Source organism: Corvus brachyrhynchos, unplaced genomic scaffold (assembly GCF_000691975.1).
Source record: "Corvus brachyrhynchos isolate BGI_N302 unplaced genomic scaffold, ASM69197v1 scaffold167, whole genome shotgun sequence".
Lineage (NCBI taxonomy): Eukaryota > Metazoa > Chordata > Aves > Passeriformes > Corvidae > Corvus > Corvus brachyrhynchos.
Genome location: NW_008239547.1, coordinates 106,214 through 125,909, shown reverse-complemented (window position 1 = coordinate 125,909; position 19,696 = coordinate 106,214). Strand labels below are relative to the sequence as shown.

Genomic DNA, 19,696 nt, shown 5'->3' with positions numbered 1-19,696 from the left:
TGTACCAGAAATTTCACTTTGGTCATTTGACTACGTGTAAGTTTCAAAACTGCTCAGAACCTTCAAAAAAAGTAAAATATCACAAATATGACTGACTGTTTCAGGCCACATCACAGGTGTCAAGAGTTTGGTCTGTACAAGGTGCCTAAATCTGCACAATTTTGCAAATGATTTTTCATGTGATAAAAGCAACAGTTTCCCATAGTTACGCTTCAAGCACTTAATTGCATTTGATGTGTGATACATCATAACAGTACAGAGGTGAACATGTCATTCTCAGTTATTTTATTTTTTTTGCATGATTTTCTCTTCATAGAAGTTAAAAATGGAAAAGGTGTTTTTAGAGCATAAAACCAGATAATGTAGAGAAAGAGATACTCTCAAATATAATGCTAGAATCAGAAGGCTGAGATCTCCACACTTGTGTAAGCAGAATTTTTTTTATATATGTATTTTAGGCATAAAAAATTAACATGGTTCCAATTTTGAAGATAATTTTATAATGGCTAGATTTATATAATTTATATAGATTTATATAATGGCTACTGAATATCATAATTAGTCAAGTTTTCTTTTGAATCATACAATTGTTTGATTTTATGTTTAATACTTCTTGACTTTCTTATCGATAAAGAGTTTGGAGAGTTTTCAGACAGAAGTATTTCAGTAAAATGAACTGGTTAAAATCTCAAACATAAGCAGAACACTTTCCGAGTTTCAGACAAACTCTTTCCTTGTTTTGATTTTCCTCATGAATAGTATGAGATAAATGAAACTAGAGGCAAGCGACCAGACATTTTGCACAGAGATGTCACCTTCATAGCCAGTAAATTGTTTAGGACTATTTCAGTCTAAGACAGTCTTCCTTTGATGAGCATATTTCTGTGATCACACAAACAGTTCATTTCAAAAGCTTTTTAAAAAATGGCCTAATCAAAATTATCTTCTTGAGAGACCTACTTATTAGATGTATAAAGGCGAACTTGAAGTTCAAAACAAGGCATGGCTAAAGTTTCTGGGAAATTATATTTTTAGCAAAGACTATAAAAGATGTTATCAAAATCAGGAAACTTTTTATTCCAGGTTTGCAAGGAAATGTTCAAGCTGAAGTCACTACAATGTGCTGTACTGGTTTGGAAGATCAAGGCTTACACTTCTCCATTCTCCAGAGAAAAGCTGGTGACAAAATCTGTCACACACCCTTCCCTTTGCAGTTGTATCCTCTGAAAATCAATTACTACTGCACTTATACACACTTTCTCCATAAAATCAGAAACCCTTAAATAGTTGTTTGTTACTTTGGACAGGTTGCATAAGACATGGTAAATCAGACACTACCTTCACTGTCAGCTTCATCTGAATCTCCCAGAGTATTCATTTACTTCCAGAACAATTCTCCTGCACCAAGATATCTCTTTTCTTGTGATTTCAATGAAATAAGATCAGATCCTGACTTCTCTACAACAAGAATTAGTTTAGTAATCATCTTTAATCATTTTAGGAGTACTCCCTTGGTGAAATCTAAAAAGCAAATTCTTCATCCCTGCTACTACCACACCCTCACATACCTTGCAGTTTTTATTCCTTCTGCTTAGGACTGGACTAGAAATCCTAGCTTTCTGTCCTGGTAGCTGAAAAAATGAACTCTTTATAAAAATATAATGACCAGATGGCTCTTGCAGTGTATGATCAGTAGCTGGTCCAGTGCCCAGTTTTGTAGTACTGCTAGTTCTGAGGTGCCAGTCGAAATCATCATCTTCATCTTGCTTCCATCCACAAAGTTCAAACTCAAAATTGCAATGCCCAATAGATGCACCTGAAATTTATTTGCACACACATGAAAAGAGATTTATTTTCAAGTAGTTAATTAGGTACATATAGTACAAGGTAGTACTCAAATCCATGGGGAAAAAAAAGCTTCACTATAAAAAAATAATATCCATGTATCTCATTAAAAACAGCTTTTTTAATGTTCTAGACTATAATAATAGGATAGATATACTTGCATATATATGAGGTGGGTCTCAGTGCTTTTTTTATTACAGTCAACAGAATCCTTGGTATAAATGCAACCAAATTTAGTAACCTATTTTAGCTCCTTAGGGTCTTAATTGACCTCCCTAGGGTGTTCAAGACACATGCAGAAAACCAGCCTCTTTCTGAAGGAACATGTTAAGCTCAGGTGAGAACAAGAGCAAATGCCTATATCTAGGGAACAGATACATTCAAATGAATGTATTGAGCACCATAAAAACACAGTCACTATACAGACACATATAGGCAAAAGATAAACGCAGGTGTGATAACCTTGAGCTGAATCCCACACAAAGTTAGTCTACTTTTGAAAAATTCCTCAATTCACTTGTATTTTATTAGCCAATATAGAAACACAGATAATAAAGTTGCTGGCGGATTGTGTCCAAAGAAGGGTAAGGGCCTGGAGCACAGGTCTGATGAGGAGTGGCTGAGGGAGCTGGGGGTGTTTAGTCTGGAGAAAAGGAGGCTCAGGGGTGACCTTAGTGCTCCTGACAACTAGCAGAAGGGAGGTTGCTACGAGGTGGGGGTCGGTGTCTTCTCCCAAGTAACGGGTGCTAGGAGAAGAAAAAAGGACCTCAAGTTGCACCAGTAAAGGCTGATTGGATACCAGGAAAATTTTTTCACTGAAAGGGTTGTCAAGCATTGAAACACGCTGCTCAGTGAAGTGATTGAGTCACCATCCCTGGAGGTCTTCAGAAGGCATGTAGATGTGGCGCTTGGTGGTGGAGTTGGCAATGCTAGGTTAAGAGTGGGATTCAATGATCCTAAAGGTCTTTTCCAACCTAAATGATTCTATGATAATCTACATTTCTCCTTAAGTTGTACTTAATGCCTAGAAAAGGAGAAAGCTGTCATAATTTTGGTTGATTTTTATACGAAAGAACATGCATTTTTGAATCCTGAATGTCAAAACAGCCATCATGGTGAGTAACCATGTAACTGTGCACATAAATTAAGTCAATTTCATCATGCTACAAGTTTAAGTTCTGTATATTTTTCTCTCTATAAATGTATAAATTCATTTTAATGTTTACCAAGACTAAAATTGCTGAAGTAGGCTGGAATTTCAGCAGAGACTTCAAGAGACTTTCAACTGTGCCCTGAATATTCTTACTATTATTGCTGAAAAGGAAAGTGCTTTGAAGATAAATTCGGAAACTGTATGGATCATTTTGTAGGACAATATCAGAAATTAAAAAAAGTCTCTTCCAAAATGTAAACAAAATCTGAGCCTATTCTGAGGTCTTATAAAGTTCAGCCACTTGAAAGTAGTTTTATTTAACTAAAAGGAACTCAGAAGCATCAGTAATGAGGCCAAGGAGCTAGAATCCATGGAATCTAGACATGGACCAAAACAGGACAGAGAGCTACCACAAAAATTTCAGGCTCATATAAAATAAAATAAAATAAAACATTTCTTTTTTTAAATTTTAATCTATGAATGTCATAAAGAGAAAAATTTAGAAACTATTTCTTAAAAATATGAGCTATTTAGGAAAACTAGCTTCACTGTCTTTTACCTTTGTCTGCAAATACAATGCCATTTGAAATAACAATTAAAACCAACCCAAACCTGATGTGCTAAATGATACGATTATCTTTTATGAAAATCCCAAATTGTAGATTAACTCAACTGAATGCAACTGCCCATAAAATTTGTCATAATCATATTTTTTAGCTGATTTAATTACTTAATATTTCAATATTATTCAGAAAGAAATTCCTTCCATTATTTAAAAATTCCATCTTAAGTCAATAAAATTCATGCATACAGCTGACCATTTTATTTTAAAGACAGGTTTTCGAGAATCAAGACCGTAAGGCATGAGCACTAATATCCCTGATTATGCTGTATATATTGGGTATTACTTAATCTAAATTTAGATGTCCTTGTAGGATCTCTAGAGTCAACAAAGAGAAATACTCATATCTACAGGACAATTTATTTAATCTAACTCAAACAACTGATTTTAAGTTGCATGAACTTCAGCCTGAAAGCAAGTTATTCCACTGATGAAAGAGAGAATTTAGACAGCCTGCTTAGAAGCTCAAGTTACTGCAGATGATTGTGCACTTGCATATTAAATGACTCCCATGCTTTTGAAGCACCATAATGCTTCACTGTAAAGCTTACAATAAAGATGCAATTAGGGAAATTTTTTATAAAGAATTTCACAATTTTTTTCGTTACGTAAAAAGAATAATTAAAAAACATGGTAGAGGAAAGCATTCACTTTGTAGGGCTGGTTCAATTCATCTCTTCCAATGGGAAATTAGAATAAAATCCTCATTGGGGTAATTGCAAAACTAGATCCCATCAGTTTATTTGAAGTATTTTGCCCTTAATGCTTCAGTTTTTACTTGTCTGATGATATTTCATGGGAAAGACAGACAATCCAGAAAACTAAAAAAAAACCCCCAAAAAACTCCATGAATAAACAGTTTTTGAAAATTCCAGAAAATAAAAGCCAAAGTTTGAGAACCTTTTTCAACAGAGTAATAACAACTTGGAATACTCCTCATTTTTAATTGCAGAAGATCTGAACTGGTCCCATATAGGTTAGTGATGTACTCTTCCTGGACGGGAAATCATTGAGTAGTTTAATAGTATGAAAATAATTTGCAAAACATGATTCCTTTGCCATGTACCCTAGCTTTTGTAGGATATCAGCATACCTTTGCTTCATAGAAATGTATTCACTGAGAATTTGATAAACTGAATTCATAATCTTAAGAAAAATGAGGCAACTGTTAATATGGTACCAAACAATGCAGATTTGATTGTGTGAGTAGTAGTAGAAAAAAAGGAGATGTTAATACCATATATTGTGATCCAGGAGGAGCCATTTGGTAGGAAATATCATTCTTTGAATCAGATACTACACATGCTGCTTCTTGATATGTCTTGTAAAACCAAAATTGTACAATATCCAGATTAAAATGATTTGCTGAGACCTGATAACGCTTGAAATATCTAAGAAGGTAGGTCCCTCATCTCCCAAAGGCATTATGCTTGAATTATTTTTTTCAGCTTTAATACATTCTTTTCATATGGAAAGCAGGATAATTATATTCTGCTTTTAAAGACAGCTGCTTTCTGAGTTATTTTAATAAATTCATTAGCAGTTCTTTGTATTTTCATTCGTGTGACTTTAAATTAAATAATAGTAATTTAAAATCCTTAAAAGCCAAGGAATAGAATTAAATTATTACCTTCTTGTTTGCTTTCTTAGCTGAGCTGTCAGAAATATTTGAGTAATAAAAATTCACAGCAGGCAGGTTATTTATGATAATTATATTTAAAAAACTACCATACTTACTGCAAATACTAGGGCTTTCATCTGAGTTATCTGCACAGTCATTTACAAAATCACACAGATTATTCTTTGGGATGCAGTACTTGTTGGCACATATGAATTCCTCTGATGTGCAAGGTTTGTCTGAGATAAGCAGAGGGGAACAATCTTCAAAGGTAATATCATCCACTGCCACGTCTCCCATGTAACTAACACCACGTTTCGCCCTGAAAATAACCTAATAAAAATTACAGAGCTATTACAGTAAGCCACTGATAAGATAGAGAACAGCTTATACACACAACATGAAAAGAACAGAGACTGAACTTGGTCCTCACAAATCTTTTCATATGAAGTGGTCAGTTCTTACTGTCAAAGCATAATTCTACAAAATCTTGTACTACATTTGGTACAGATCTGTCACTACAGTTATTGAAGGACCATCTGCTAACATTACCAAGCACACAAAAAAAAGGAAATAAGTCATGCCACTCAAAGACATACTAGTCCCCACTCATCCTGAATTAATGGCAAGGGTACCACCTACTTCTGCAAAGTAACTCTGAAAAAGACTAGTCTGCCATCCATCATTTATTCCTGTGAATGTAAAAAGAATTTTTAAATTTCATTAAAATTCCAAGACAGAAGTATCAGGAAATGTAACTCTTTTAAAAACATGTTACTGACTATAGCTGGTTTTTTGGGATTTTTTTTCATAAGTCTACAACAAAGCAAGCCTCTAAGAGGCTTGGGAATCTGCTCTGATTTCAAAGAGAACATCATACTCAAGGTTCTTTTTTCAAAACCCAGATGTTTTTACTTACTGCACACGAAGGAGAAAGAAGCAGAATATTTTAAGCAGAGTTGGATTCAAGGATAGAAGGGATTCTCAGTCTTAAAAAAGGATAGCAGTCTGAGATTAAAGAGGAGTGAGCAATCTCCAAAAATTGAGTCCTGCTCAGATAACCAATCAGACAGCCAAAAAGACGATTTCTTCTATTCGGGAGGAGAGGTACATGTGTGGTGTAAAAAGGGAAATGAGAAGGTGAAGAATGCTTAATATGGAAGTACTAACAGCCAGCTCTCCAGGAAACATATCACATATGAAGACACACCTGAAAATTTGAACGAATTCCTAAGAACACTTCTGCTCTGTTCCACTGGGGACCTTGGCTGCCACTTTGAGCCCATAGTTTAGAAGTCTTGTTGCTGCTTTTACAGAGTACCTAAAAAATGAAGTAATTCTAGGTCACAAAAAAATATTTCCATTACCAACACACTTAAGAGTCCTATAATTGTATACAAGAATATGAAATTGTCTTGTACATCTAATGTCTATTCCACCTTTAAAATTCACTGAATCATAGAATATCTGGAATTGGAAGGGGCAATCAAATCCAAATCCCTACTCCTTGCAGGACTACCTAAAGCTGAATCATATGACTAGGACTGTTCAGGTGCTCCTTGCACTCTGTCAGGCTTGGTGCTGTGCCCCCTGTCCTGGGGAGCCTGTTGCAGTGCCCAGCCACCCTCTGGGTGAAGAACCTTTTCCTAATGTCCAATCTGACACAAATGGAGATGTCAGTGTAAATGATTATACTAAGAAAATGATGCTTTGAGAATTTCTGATCTCCTCATAAACATACCCAGCCCAGAGCCTTAACTGGACTAACATATCTCATTAATTTATCCAGAGTGGCTAGCAATGAATAAAAATTGGTCATTAGTGGGTTGTGATTCAGTTGTACAACATGGAAACAGTGCTAACAAGACTTACTGAAAAATATATTTGTTCATGCATACAATTAACTGCTCTTCCAGGATAGATTTTCTTGTCCTTTCTCATGAAACATTTTGTTTCTTCCACAAATAAATTTTTTTCTCTTTTTTTGTAAAGACCAAATTTCATCTGTCTGAGCAATGAAAGACTTTTAAAAGCCCATACCCTTGTAAACAGCAAATTGGGGAATGATAACACTCTTCAACATGAGCAGAAAGCCCTAAATATTCTTTGATCCAACCTCATGGGCATCCAAATTCAACTGAGCTGACAATAACGAGATGGGTGTTTGATGAAGTGTGTCAAGCTCTGTCTCCAGCCAGTACTAGCAGAGCTAAACATCCATTCACCAGTTGCCTGAAGTACTTCTGCTTTCAAGGATTTACTGCTACTCTGTGTAATCTTCTCAGGGCAGCCCACGCATTTTTCATCATAATGGAAAACCCCTTTTTTTTTGTTTTAAATTTATGCAGTCCCATGAGTGTAGATGATATTGCATAACAGGTAAGTTCTGCCAAGCAAACAGCAAATCCTCACACTAAAGAGCTTTCATTTCAGGGGAACAAAACAAATAGATAATATATTAAATTGGATAGAAAAACAAGTAACTTCTGACTTTATAGACAGGAAGATCTGCCCATAGAAGACATAAATTTTAAGTGAAAATAAATATATTAGAGAAAAAGAGATTACAGATATTATCTGAATGAATAAAGTGTGCTGAAAAAGAAAATATCTTTTTTTATTCTCAAATACAAACTATATATTTATATGAAGGTAGATATATGTATGACTATAGACATACATGCACATGCTCTTACAGACTGTAAATTATCTACTCTATTATATATCCAATTCCTTCATCAGAAATTCATATTTTCTATCATATCATGATAAAGGTTAAAATTTTAAAGTAAAACATGGCCATAAATTTGTGAGCTATTAGAACCCAAGGCTTCCCTGTACCTTAATGCATTTTGAAGCTCTGTGCATTTCAATTACATCACAAAAAAGCACATCTAATACTTTGGTAGTATTACCCATGCCAAGTCAGAGTACATAAACTAAATAAAAAAGGTTCCAACAAATAATCAAACAGAGGTTGCTCAGGAAAGTGACAGCAAATCAATGTTTAAGAAAATAATAGAAACACAGGAAGGTAGCCATTCGTGCAAACAGCAGGAAAATCCTCAGCAATCCTACATGATATTTGATGGCATGGATGCAGACTAAGACACAAAAGTCCAAAAAATGCGGTAGTCTTGGGGGAAGATATTGATTAAAGGTCTTTTAAGCACAGAAAATATTCACATTCATACAATAGTTAGAGCCTTCTTAATATAAATAATGAGATATCACCTAAATAGTTTTATATTCTGAGTTATTCTTACATCCATTATTAATTGATTAATCAAGCAATTGAAACCAGGCAATTATTAACAGTGTGCAAAGGTCTCATGATTTTCCTTTGGTACCTCTTAAAATCAATTAGGTGGGGGGTGAGGGAGAATCAGTTAAAGAACACAGGGAAATGGTAATCTATGTTGAAACTGGGAAAAAAAAATTTATACTATACACATTTGCCTTTTGTGGTGGTAATACTGGCCGTGGCTCCATAGAATTTTCTGCTGATTCCTACAAAACACTCTTTGAATGTGATTCCAACTGACATGGGTTCCTACACTGTAAAGAAGCCCTGGACCCTGGAGTACGCAGAGAGGTCCCAAAGCACGTTAATTGGTCCCAAGCCTTAAAACTGAGGATGAACCATCTTTATGCCCTGATTTCCCACTGATTCTGAGGAATTAATATTTTACTGCTTGCCAAGCAGCCTAGCAAGATCTTTACCTAGCTGGGAGAAATTCAACTATATTTTTTAAAAAATTATTTAGGAAAAATCCAATAAAACACAGAACATGCTTCCGCTGAATACCTAGCAAACCACACGCAGGGTGTGTAGGTCACCACATCCCAGATTTCATTTCTAATATCAACACATATTTGTATATAAACAAATCATAAAATTTGTTTTGAATTACAAAATTATTGAGTTCTGTCAGCCTTTTATTATAGTTTGTTATTCCGAGTAACTGAGCTAGTCAGAATTTATTTGTATATTTAAATTCACATGCACTGCCCACATCCGATATGATACTGACTGCACTGGTGACTGGGTAAATACTGAGTATTTTTTTCAATCCATTCCTGATGCTGTAGGTATTTCATAGCATTCCTGGGAGATCCCATTATAAGCACAGAGCTGCATGGTAAAAACAACTGTTTAGAACAACATTGCTGCTTTCTTCATTTCTCTCTTCAGTGACTCATACAAGCTGCTAATGTGTTAAATTTCCTTCACAGAAAGCTTTTATTTTAACTGGAGTAACGAAAAGGATATGGGAAAGCAAATTTGTTGCTTATATGCCACAGAAATAGTTCAATGCTGCTTACATGAATATAATTAATCCCTGAAAGTGACATGTTCAGCTTTTCAAAGAATACGGTTCTTCTACAAAATTTTATGTCAAATTTTGATACTTCTTATTTTCATGCTCCCACATTTAGCCAAAGACCTTGATGTCCAAATACCTATTGTTGCTTTTCAGTGTCAAATGGTACTGTGTGACACAAAGCTTTTTCTTGTATGGAAATTCCAACCATAGCATGTCTATAACAGTCACAATTTTTGGTTGTTATAGAAAATTATTTCTCCAGTCTACTTGAGCTCATGCTTCCTTCTGATCATAACATGTTGAGAGCAGTAGAGTGTTAGCAATTGTTCATTTTCATTTACTCACAGCCTAGGCTTTAATGAAACTAAAAAAAAGAAAGGGCATCAATTTTCTCACAGTAATTTCATGCAGAAAAACAGAACAAAGAGCACCTCCATACCTCCAGAGAACCTACTGTTGAACCATTCATGTGATTCCAGAATATGATTTTGCATCTGGGCCCTGTAAGGGAGATAACTGGGGTAGCAATGTCAGCTGTGTGACCAAATTCTCCATTTGAGCTGTCTGCAAAGATATACCAGCCTTCTTCAGTGCACCTGCTCAGAGAAAAAGGGTTATAATTTATTAAAACAAAACATTTCATCATAATTAATTTATGATTGTAATATTTCCTTAGATAGCATCTGCTGTCTGACTATCTGGATGCAACTTAGTGTGTAGCCAGAATATATATATAAAAAAAAAACCCTTGCAAAGGCAGCTAGTATTTCCATATCAGATATTGGCAAAAAAAGGAAAAAAAAGAACTGAAGTCAACCCACAGGATCATGTAGATGTGGGTAGAGGGACTCTGGCTTTACCTACTGCCCTATTTCCTCAGGGAAATTAGAAGGTTTGATCCTGGCCTAAAGTCAAGAAAATCCAGGTTGGGTGAAATTTTGTCCCCTGAGCTACTGGGAAAGACGAAGCTGTCTTTGAAGCACGCATCAGACTCTGAGGGTACAGAGGGACCAGAAGTACAGTTTTAGTGTTTTGGGTACTTAAGATTTAACCCCTAAAACCCTTACTTTCCAAAATAAAATGCAGCTGTTTACCAAAGCTAAGATTCTCTTCTCTCCAACAGAGTTGCTTCACGCTCAGTACTCCTCAAAAGACTCTTTCCAACAAGTGCTTACAAACCTGACAATGGAGACTATGTTTTTAAATAGGTGCTGATATTAGGTTTTTCTTTCTTTCTGGTTTTCCTGATTGGCCAGGTTCTGAGCAACCACTCTGTAAAGTTGTATGACTACAGCTGTGAGAGGACAATGACCATACCCAGCAAGCACTGCCAAGAGAAACACAATATGCTCAAAGATGTCATGACATCTGAAAATCCTGCCTAATGGGAAGGGTCGGGAATTTGATAGTATAGATTCAGAAACAGGCCTTCAAAAATCCTCACAAATCAGGGACTTGTTCACTGCTTGTTAGCTGCACTACTGCTTCTACCTCCCCTGGTGTCGCACCAGGAAAGAAAACACCCATCCAAACAAACAATTAAAAAGGCAACATTTTAATGGGACAGATCTTCATTTTGCATAGTCAGATATGTTACATGTGAGATCACTGAAAACTGCTCATAAACATAGCAGGGACCAAAGTTTGTCTGGGTGGAATCCTAGGGGGAAGAGTAAGGATCTGTGGAAATCAGGATTTTCTCCACGATCTTGTTTTTCTTTTCATTAAAAGACAGATGAGAGACTTGCTGCTGATGCTTTTTTTTTATCACTGAATCCTGGCAACTCAGACATCTTTATAATTGCTGCATGCATTTACCTCATCCTTTAGCCTAAGTATATAAAACATTCTCCAAATAAACTGCCTGTGCTATATAACTAATAGTTGAAAGCTTTGAAAACTCGTGGTTACAGACCTTTCAAGAAGTGTGTATTTGGACAATTCATTTATTTCTCTCTGCTGAAGAAAGCTGTTATTTCAAGGTAGCAGTTTTAAGTTTCTTTTTTGCCTTGGTGCTGAGTATTCTACCAGAGCCTGGCTTGGAGGTAAAATAGGATCCAGTTCTCTTAAGGTTTGCAAAAATATTGAAAAATTCAGAATTACTCTGCTACTGGGAACTCATGCCTTCAATGGTCCAAGGGTGTCTGCACTGTATTTACAACAGCATTCAAAAGGACTATAAGAAGAAGAATGATAAAAAGCTCTGAAAAGCAAATAGCATTTGCAGACCTCATACTTTCCAGAGTATTCAGTATTACAGCCATGCCTCTCAGTGAGATCAGTTTGAAATAGTGGCAGGGTACAATCAATACCATGATGAAATTCAATCATCCATCTCTCATTGGTATGTTCTGTCAGACGTCTTTGACCTGAAGGCAGGTCAAAGATCACACCTCTGCCCAGATACTACTGTCCCATAGCCCATCTTAAGAAGACAGGCGTCACTGCAAATTGTTGACCTTGTTTCAGTGTTTGCTATAGTATCACATTTCAAACTAGTAAACCAGACGAAAGTCCCCTGTATGAAACACTTCACAGTGCTAGCCATTAAACATGGTGGTGGTATGTGATTACAAGAATATGAAGGTTATGTGAGCAAGTAATGGGAAATGGAGGGATCAGAAGGGGATGGGTAAGTATGTGAAGAGCATCCTTGTTCACTTTCACTCCTATCAAGGAAAGTTTTATAGTTTTATAGTTTTGTAGGACTACAAGACTAATGTACTTGCGACCTATCCGTGTTTAAAAGGAAAGCTTTCTTCTTGTGAAAATTAACCTGCATCATGTTTGCTCACAGAACAAAGTAATTTCTCTGTCTTGAAATCTTAAGCTGCCTGGTATAGAAGCCTGCATGGAACTTCCAGAGAGGTGCATGATCTACAGGAAAGAGTTTGAAGAAAGCCAATTAACTTACACGCAATCACCTGTTCAGTTTGTCAAGCTCTGACTTTGGAAGTAAAGGATTTCTTTCTTACCTGGCCCATTTTTATTTTAAACTAGTAAGAAGGTATTCCGAAGCTTTCCATAAAAATAAATTATCAGTTTCTGTTACTCTGTTCAGATGATGTTCTTCACCTCTTCACCCTCAACCTTTGTTTTTTAAGTGATCTTTGGAGAAGATAACTTTCTTCATCATGAGAGTTAATCAACTGATCCCTCCTTAAATTCATTTCTTTCCTATTCCATAAAAAGGCTCCTTTGAGTATTTTTTTGTTTGTGTTTTGGTTTGTTTTTTTTTAATGAGACCTCAATAAGTTAATGGTAAGAACTTTAAAACAAGGTATTTTTCAACATTTATAATAGTGAATAAATCTGGCTTGTAGCATAGCTCTTATGTAAGTGCTGAAATTCAGCAGAATATAGGCAGGCCCCCCTGCCAGTAGCTGCAGAGCTCAGGTCAATTTAGAAAACTAACCCATGGAAAACCTCTTAGTTGGCAGCTACACTAGGTGTCATTAAAATCTAGATATTTACCCTTTGAAAATAATTAATTTTACCTCTGTACTAGAAGCATTCCCTATACAAGGACACTCCTGTGCCAGTCCAAAAATCCTAATTAATTTCAAAGGGAAATTCACAGCATTGTAATGGATATAAAATTTTCAACATGAACAACTGACCTATATTTGCATACTTATCTTTGTTAATACCTTAATATTTCAAATATTTTTTAAACTGTATTTGGCAAAGAATGGACATTCATAGAAGAATCCTCACGCATTTTCCCCTTCAAGGCATTCAAAAGAACACAATGAACTGAATATACTAATTAGGGAAATTTTAGGTGGGTTAAGAAAAATTAGGCCCATCTTAAATCTGGCACTGCTATCAAGTCACATCTCATGCTGTGAATTATACATTTCACAGTACTAATTGTCTATTGTTGCAGTGTCTGAAAGTGGATCGAAACTTATTCAGATGCTGTCTTGTACAGCAAGTTCAAACTCTTATTTAATGAATTGTTGGACATCTCTCAGTTTTAAAGTGTTAATTCGTCCGTGTATCTTCTACAAATTGTTTGAGAACGTCTGATTAAACACTTAAATGGACTTATAAAATAGCCTTTACTCATTATTTTTCCCTAGGACTGAAGGCTAAACTTGATTAGAAAAGAAACAACTCCCTTTCACTAAGAAGTTCTGATTTCCTTCCAAATCTCAGCAATAATGAGAAAAACAAACAAACAGGAAACATAAACTGGAGAGGGAAATTTTAGTCAGAGTTACAAGTATCCCAATGATCATCATACCCTACTAAACTTCAAAATTCAGAAAGCAGCAGCCTCCACGTGCTCCATTTTTCCTGATTCTCTGTGTCCATAAACACTGTGCAGTATCTATGTAGCAAATCAGAGCCCCACACCTATTGCACCTATTATGCATTGAAAGTGTTCCTCAGCTCTCCACCACCATCTGTCCGGGATCTGCCAGGTGTGAGTGACCTGCAATTAGAACAGATGGGTTTCTGTATAGAGAAAAAACCAAAATAGTGGCCAAGAACACCCAGTAGGGCACTAGGTGACCTTCAACAGAAGCGCTCTCTTGACCAAAGGGGAAGGATAGTGGGATATTGGACATATCAGGAAAATGTGGGACATCAAAGCTCAAGCTGATGGTTTCAATCAGTCAAGACAGTGGCTTCAGTTTGCATTTTCCACATCCTTGGCACCCTTTATCAGGGTAGTGAGGCTAGGGGAGATAACTCTCTTCTCTAGCTTCTTTCCCCCAAAGCATAAGTAACCACCTGACAGTAGTTCTGCTAAAGTTAATTCATTAGCAGGTTTTTTTTTTTTTCTAGATTAGCTACAATTTCCTAGCTAAAAACATTTCATCAAAAGATTTCTGAGAAAAAATTTTAGCTAATAGAGAGTTAAATTCTAACCTTTTAATTCCTAAAAAACATATTTATGAGAAAATATTTATATTTTTGTCATTTTTTCTTGTACTGTCATCAGAATATAGCATTGATATTTTAATGCCTTATATATTTGACAAAAGGTGGTTGTAAACTGTGATACTTTGACCTTTCCATCATACTAACTTCATTTTCTGTTGACTCCTATTAATTCTTGTTTATAGTGTCAAAACCAGATGATATGAAAATTCTGGCAAAAATTTAAGAGGGTATAAAAAGAAAACTTGTTATATTTTCTAGCAAAAAAAGTTGCAATACAAATATATAGCATTCAAAATTAATTATTACAATATTCCAAAGGAAACAGGCAAAGAATGAGGACAGTTTAATCTTTATGTGTTCATATATAGTCCAATGTAACTTCAGTATTAAGTGTAAAATGGGGAAGCCATGTAGATATTCAGCCTTTTACTTGAAATTTGTCTGTAACGTGGGAAACTGCTCAAAGGTGAGCAGAGAAAATTTAGAACTGTTACAGAAAGTGTTATAGAAATATATATATATAAAAATAGAATAATCCTCTGTAAAAAAAAAAAAAAAACCAAACCCTAACATTTCCCACAACATTGCATCTTCCTGGAGGAATAACAAAAAATGCTACAAAAATTCAGAAGTGAAAGACACCTGAATATGCAAGAATTCATTCAAAAAGAAATTGATCACTTCCTTTGTGGTGTGGGTAACAGCTCCTCAATGCACTACCCATTATGCCCATTAGTTCAGCCAGAAGGCCACAGGTGTATAGGAAGGAGAGGGTACTCGTGGTGGACAGTGCCAAGGTTTTACTTAAGGTTTACAGTGACTGTGAATCTGAAAGAAATATAGTAGGGCACAAATCTTTACAAAGCATGAGAAGATTTACGATGAGAAGGATGGAGAATGATAAAAAAAATACCTTGTTTCTTTCCTATCTGTACTTGTTAGATATTCAGTGTCTACATCAGAAATACTTTGACTACTTATCCTGCTGTAGATAATATAGGATGCCCTATTATAGATCACAATATGTGAACAAAACCTTCACAGACCTCTTCTTGCAGTTTGACATATAACATATTCATAGGCTTAAAAAAATTTCTTCCCTGAATAAAGATTGTTGCAGCTGTGAGGATGTTGTTTCAGAAAAATAATATATATTCAAAATTAAAATGTTATGAAATATGTAATTTCCAATATTCCTAAAGGACAATAAGAACTCCAATAATTTAATTAATTCTATGCATGAAAGAAGGATTTTCTGTGCTGAACACTTCCAACCACTTAAATATTAATAGGTCTTAAATAGTCAGTAACTAAAATCTGTATCTAACAACTAGAAGAAAAAAAAGAAAGGAAAGTTTTCCTTGAATGAAATGTAAGCATTTCAGTATGGATTAAAAAAAATTAAAAGAGAAAAGAGGGAGTGAACAGTTGTTAGGAATGCAGATTTTCACTTACAGCCATATGGGATAAATTACTTTTAATGTGGTTATTCCAAAAAAGAGTAAGTTCTCTTATGATTTGAAACATTTCTTTTTCCTAGTAATCTCTCACATCCATTAACAATTAATATTACGGCATAATAAACTCAGAAACAAAAAAATATAATATGACTGTCATGCCATAATAAAGCAGACATAAATTTTTTGGAAGACTGCTTTCTGAAAGGATGCCATAGAGCTATTTCCTACTGCAGAAGCCAACCTCTACTTGTGTTTACAGCTGAATGCCAACAGACAGAGTTCCTTGCATAGTGCCACAGAGAAAAAAATTCTATCCTTGTCACACAAATACAAGATTGAGTTCAATAGTTAATTCAAACTGAATGGAACCAAAGGTGCTTAACACACCAAAACACAAGTCATACTGAGGCCTGTAACTGGACACTGACATCGGAAAGTTGCTCAAAAGAAAACCACCAGAAGTGTGAGAAGGAATTCTTGTACTAAATAAAAGCATGGTATGTTTATTATTGGATCCTGAGAGTCAAAATTCTAGAAGAAAATTTCTATCTGTGACCATACTCCAAGTGTATCACATAAAACTTTTATGCCTTGTTTTATATAATAAATACGAATTCCAGAAAGAAAATGAATTGGCAAAGTTTTACTGACACAGAATGATTAAAGTCTTCACACTTTAATTTATTTTCATTATGAGATTAATCCCATGCTCTGGCATCCTAACATAAGAGGCAAAAAAAGACTTTGGGTACATTCTCTTTCTTTGTACAAAATTAGGTCTGATTAAATTATGATTACTTGCACTGAAATAATATGACATCATCCTGCAAATAATTTCTGGCCATTATCTTATTCTTAAAAGTAAATGGTATTATTTAAGTTAGACAAACAAGGAAAAAGAAACCAACAACGAACAAACAAAAAAAACCCCAAGCAAACAAGTAAAACCAAATATACAATACTTAATTTTTTTTTCTCCTATTTTGAAGTTCTTAGACTCTCAAATTTAAAGCATTTCTTGATAGTTGAAAATGCTGGGCTTCTTAAGTATATTACTTAAAAACTTTAATTTTGCCTGATTTTCCTGTCCTGAATTCTGATAATGATTGTCTGAAAAGCAGACACAAAAGCAAGACACATGGGTTAAAAATATGTTCATCAGGGGAGCTATTTACACAGCAATAATTATCATGTCAGCTTAGAATTTTATTTCTGCATCCATTTTTGGTTTGATTCATTAGATTTGGTGCATGAATTATCATGTCAATTAAGTGACTACAAAGTTTTCAATTAACAGTTGTACCCAAATATCATTAATAATGTCAAAGAATTTGCTACATCCCTATCCAGATTCTTTAAAAAGGAAATAAACTGATAGACTTATCCATTTGCTGGTGTCAACTCTGTACACTTGTTTAAGCCTACACAAACTGCTACTTTTATTGTTATAGCTTTTCTAAACCAATCTGCAATAGAGAATTCCATTTGCTAAGTATAGAAACATGTCACAGGAGCTCTACATTCATACATGAATATTGGTCTTTTCCGTGCACAACGCCAATGCCTCCTAGTCCTTTGTAGAACACACAACTGACTTTTTCTAGCTCAAGCCAGGGACTGTCTATCTCAAGCCAGGCTCCCATGGCAAACTCCCAAAATGGCTTCTAATCCTCCAGCCTTTGGTTTATATATACACATACAAGCTGTTCTCACTATTTCCAAAGTAATTACTTTCACTTAATTAATGTAATTACAGCTTTAAAGACTCACACCTCCACCTCACAATTCACCAGTCTACATGTGGCTAGCCCAAGTACTTATTCTGGGGAAGCAGATGGTTTGAGTCCAAGTATTCACATATATTTTTGCTGAAAGAACTCATTGTAAGCTGCACTGCCAGCTACTCTTGAATCAGGATGAATCCAAACATTTCTATATGTAGTCATGCATATTTTATTTTAATTTGTAAACATACAAGATTACAGTAACACAGCTTGCCTCATCTAACTCCATGGAAGTTTGGGGAAAATGGATGAGAAAATAAAACTAAATGTTGCAGGGTTTTAATTCCACAAAACTGCTGCTCTGCATCTCCTGTTGTAATTTGGAAGGATCTATTTTCTGTACTTCTCTACAGACCAATAAACAAGGGGAAGGGGGAAACCATAGAACCAAACTGCATCTCATGTGAGACACCACAAGAGAAATACATTACAGAGTTGCCTGAAAACTGCAATCTCTATGGATCATTTACTTTCTCTTTTCATCAGTCCTTTTCAATATACTGTTTGTTGCATTAAACCCTGAAAATATGTTGAAAACCAGTAATACAATTCCATGTATCACTGTGCCAATTCAAACCTATAGTGGAAAGGTTGTGAGAGGATTTACTAAGTACACATACAGGGCTGGTATTGGCTAATATATAACAATTAAAGAGCAGTCAATGAAAGATTTGACAGCTAATTTATTGTAAACAGTTGCTCTTTTTTATGGAATATACTTCCTTTTCACATGAGACCGAGAAACAACTAGGTAGCATTGCAATTCTTTGCTATTGTTGAATGATTTTTTCTGGATTTGGTATTGTTGTTTTGGGATTTTTGTAAAAATGCAGTAATTTTAATGAAGTGCACAGTGAAACTAACATATTGAGCTCATTCTTTAATAGTGATAGAATTCAGGCTGATTAAATGCAATATAATGTAATTTGAAACTAGTAGCAATATAGCAAAGATTTTGTTGGAGTGGTCTTAATTTAAAGACCATCTCTGCACTCTATGGGCTATTGTCACAGGAAGTAAACATATGTGTCACTAGAACCAGGCAAGTATTTTTCTGTTCAGAATAAATACACTGCACAGAAATTTTCTTATTAATGAAGTTGTATTACATTGAAAATTGTTTGTACTCAATACATTTGCTAGTTATCTGTAGGGGTTTTTTATCAATAAATCTTACTGTTACTTTTAACTGGATTAATGCATCTTTTAAAAACACATTTCTTACTTAATTAAAAAAAAAAAAACAACAAACCTCACACATTTAAAACCAAAGGGGCATGCAGAAAACTTAAGTTTTGTTCCTTGAGTTAAATGAAAGGAGTATCTTCCAGGGAGCTAGTACCTATCTTAAGCAATCTACCTAGAATGCAATGTTAATTTACAAATCTTCACTGAGAGAATAGAAATATTTTACATTTTAATATGAGGTGATATAATTTACCAGAAAAATGGTAAAATCAAAATAAATGGTAAATAAAATACCAACTAAACTGAAGTTAGCTCTAACTACAGTAGTTTTGAACTGCATTAGTCAAATATTAAATGACTGCAGGATTCACAAGACCTATTGTGTTAACTTGTACTGCCCACCCGTGGGTAAAACTGCTGGGATAAGAGCAATAGCTAACAACGATAATTAACAATAACAATAACAATAACAAAACTGGTAGCAATAGTTTACAACTAACCATAGCTAGTAAGGTAGAAAAATGAGCATAAATTAGTTGTGTGAAGAAAGACTATTTGAGAAGGTATTCACCTAAAACTGATCAAGAGGATGACCACCGTGAACTAAATTAGTACCAAATTAATTACAAAGCCAGATTTCAAAGGAGAAGTCAGCTTGAAAAGAAGTGTAAAAGTAGGATGAGAATTTTTAGTAGCAGGGATTGATAACGCAGCGCAAAGAGCAGTGGCCAACATCTGTTTTTGACATGCCAGAGGTCATCTTGCTGATGCCACAACCACTGCAGAGACCAGACAGAGCACC

General features: G+C 35.0%; 1 protein-coding gene across 1 annotated transcript in view; it reads right to left on the bottom strand.

Annotated features, from left to right (window-relative positions):
- The window catches only part of MALRD1 (MAM and LDL receptor class A domain containing 1), a 238,264-nt gene that overhangs the window by 137,047 nt on the left and 81,521 nt on the right, over positions 1-19,696 (bottom strand). Inside the window, exons 21-25 of the mRNA XM_017741406.1 lie at positions 10,884-10,893; positions 10,006-10,162; positions 6,449-6,559; positions 5,358-5,571; positions 1,569-1,816 (exon numbers count right to left, since the gene is read on the bottom strand). Of these exons, the coding sequence (XP_017596895.1) occupies positions 1,569-1,816; positions 5,358-5,571; positions 6,449-6,559; positions 10,006-10,162; positions 10,884-10,893 (740 nt within the window). The remainder of the gene's footprint in view (positions 1-1,568; positions 1,817-5,357; positions 5,572-6,448; positions 6,560-10,005; positions 10,163-10,883; positions 10,894-19,696) is intronic.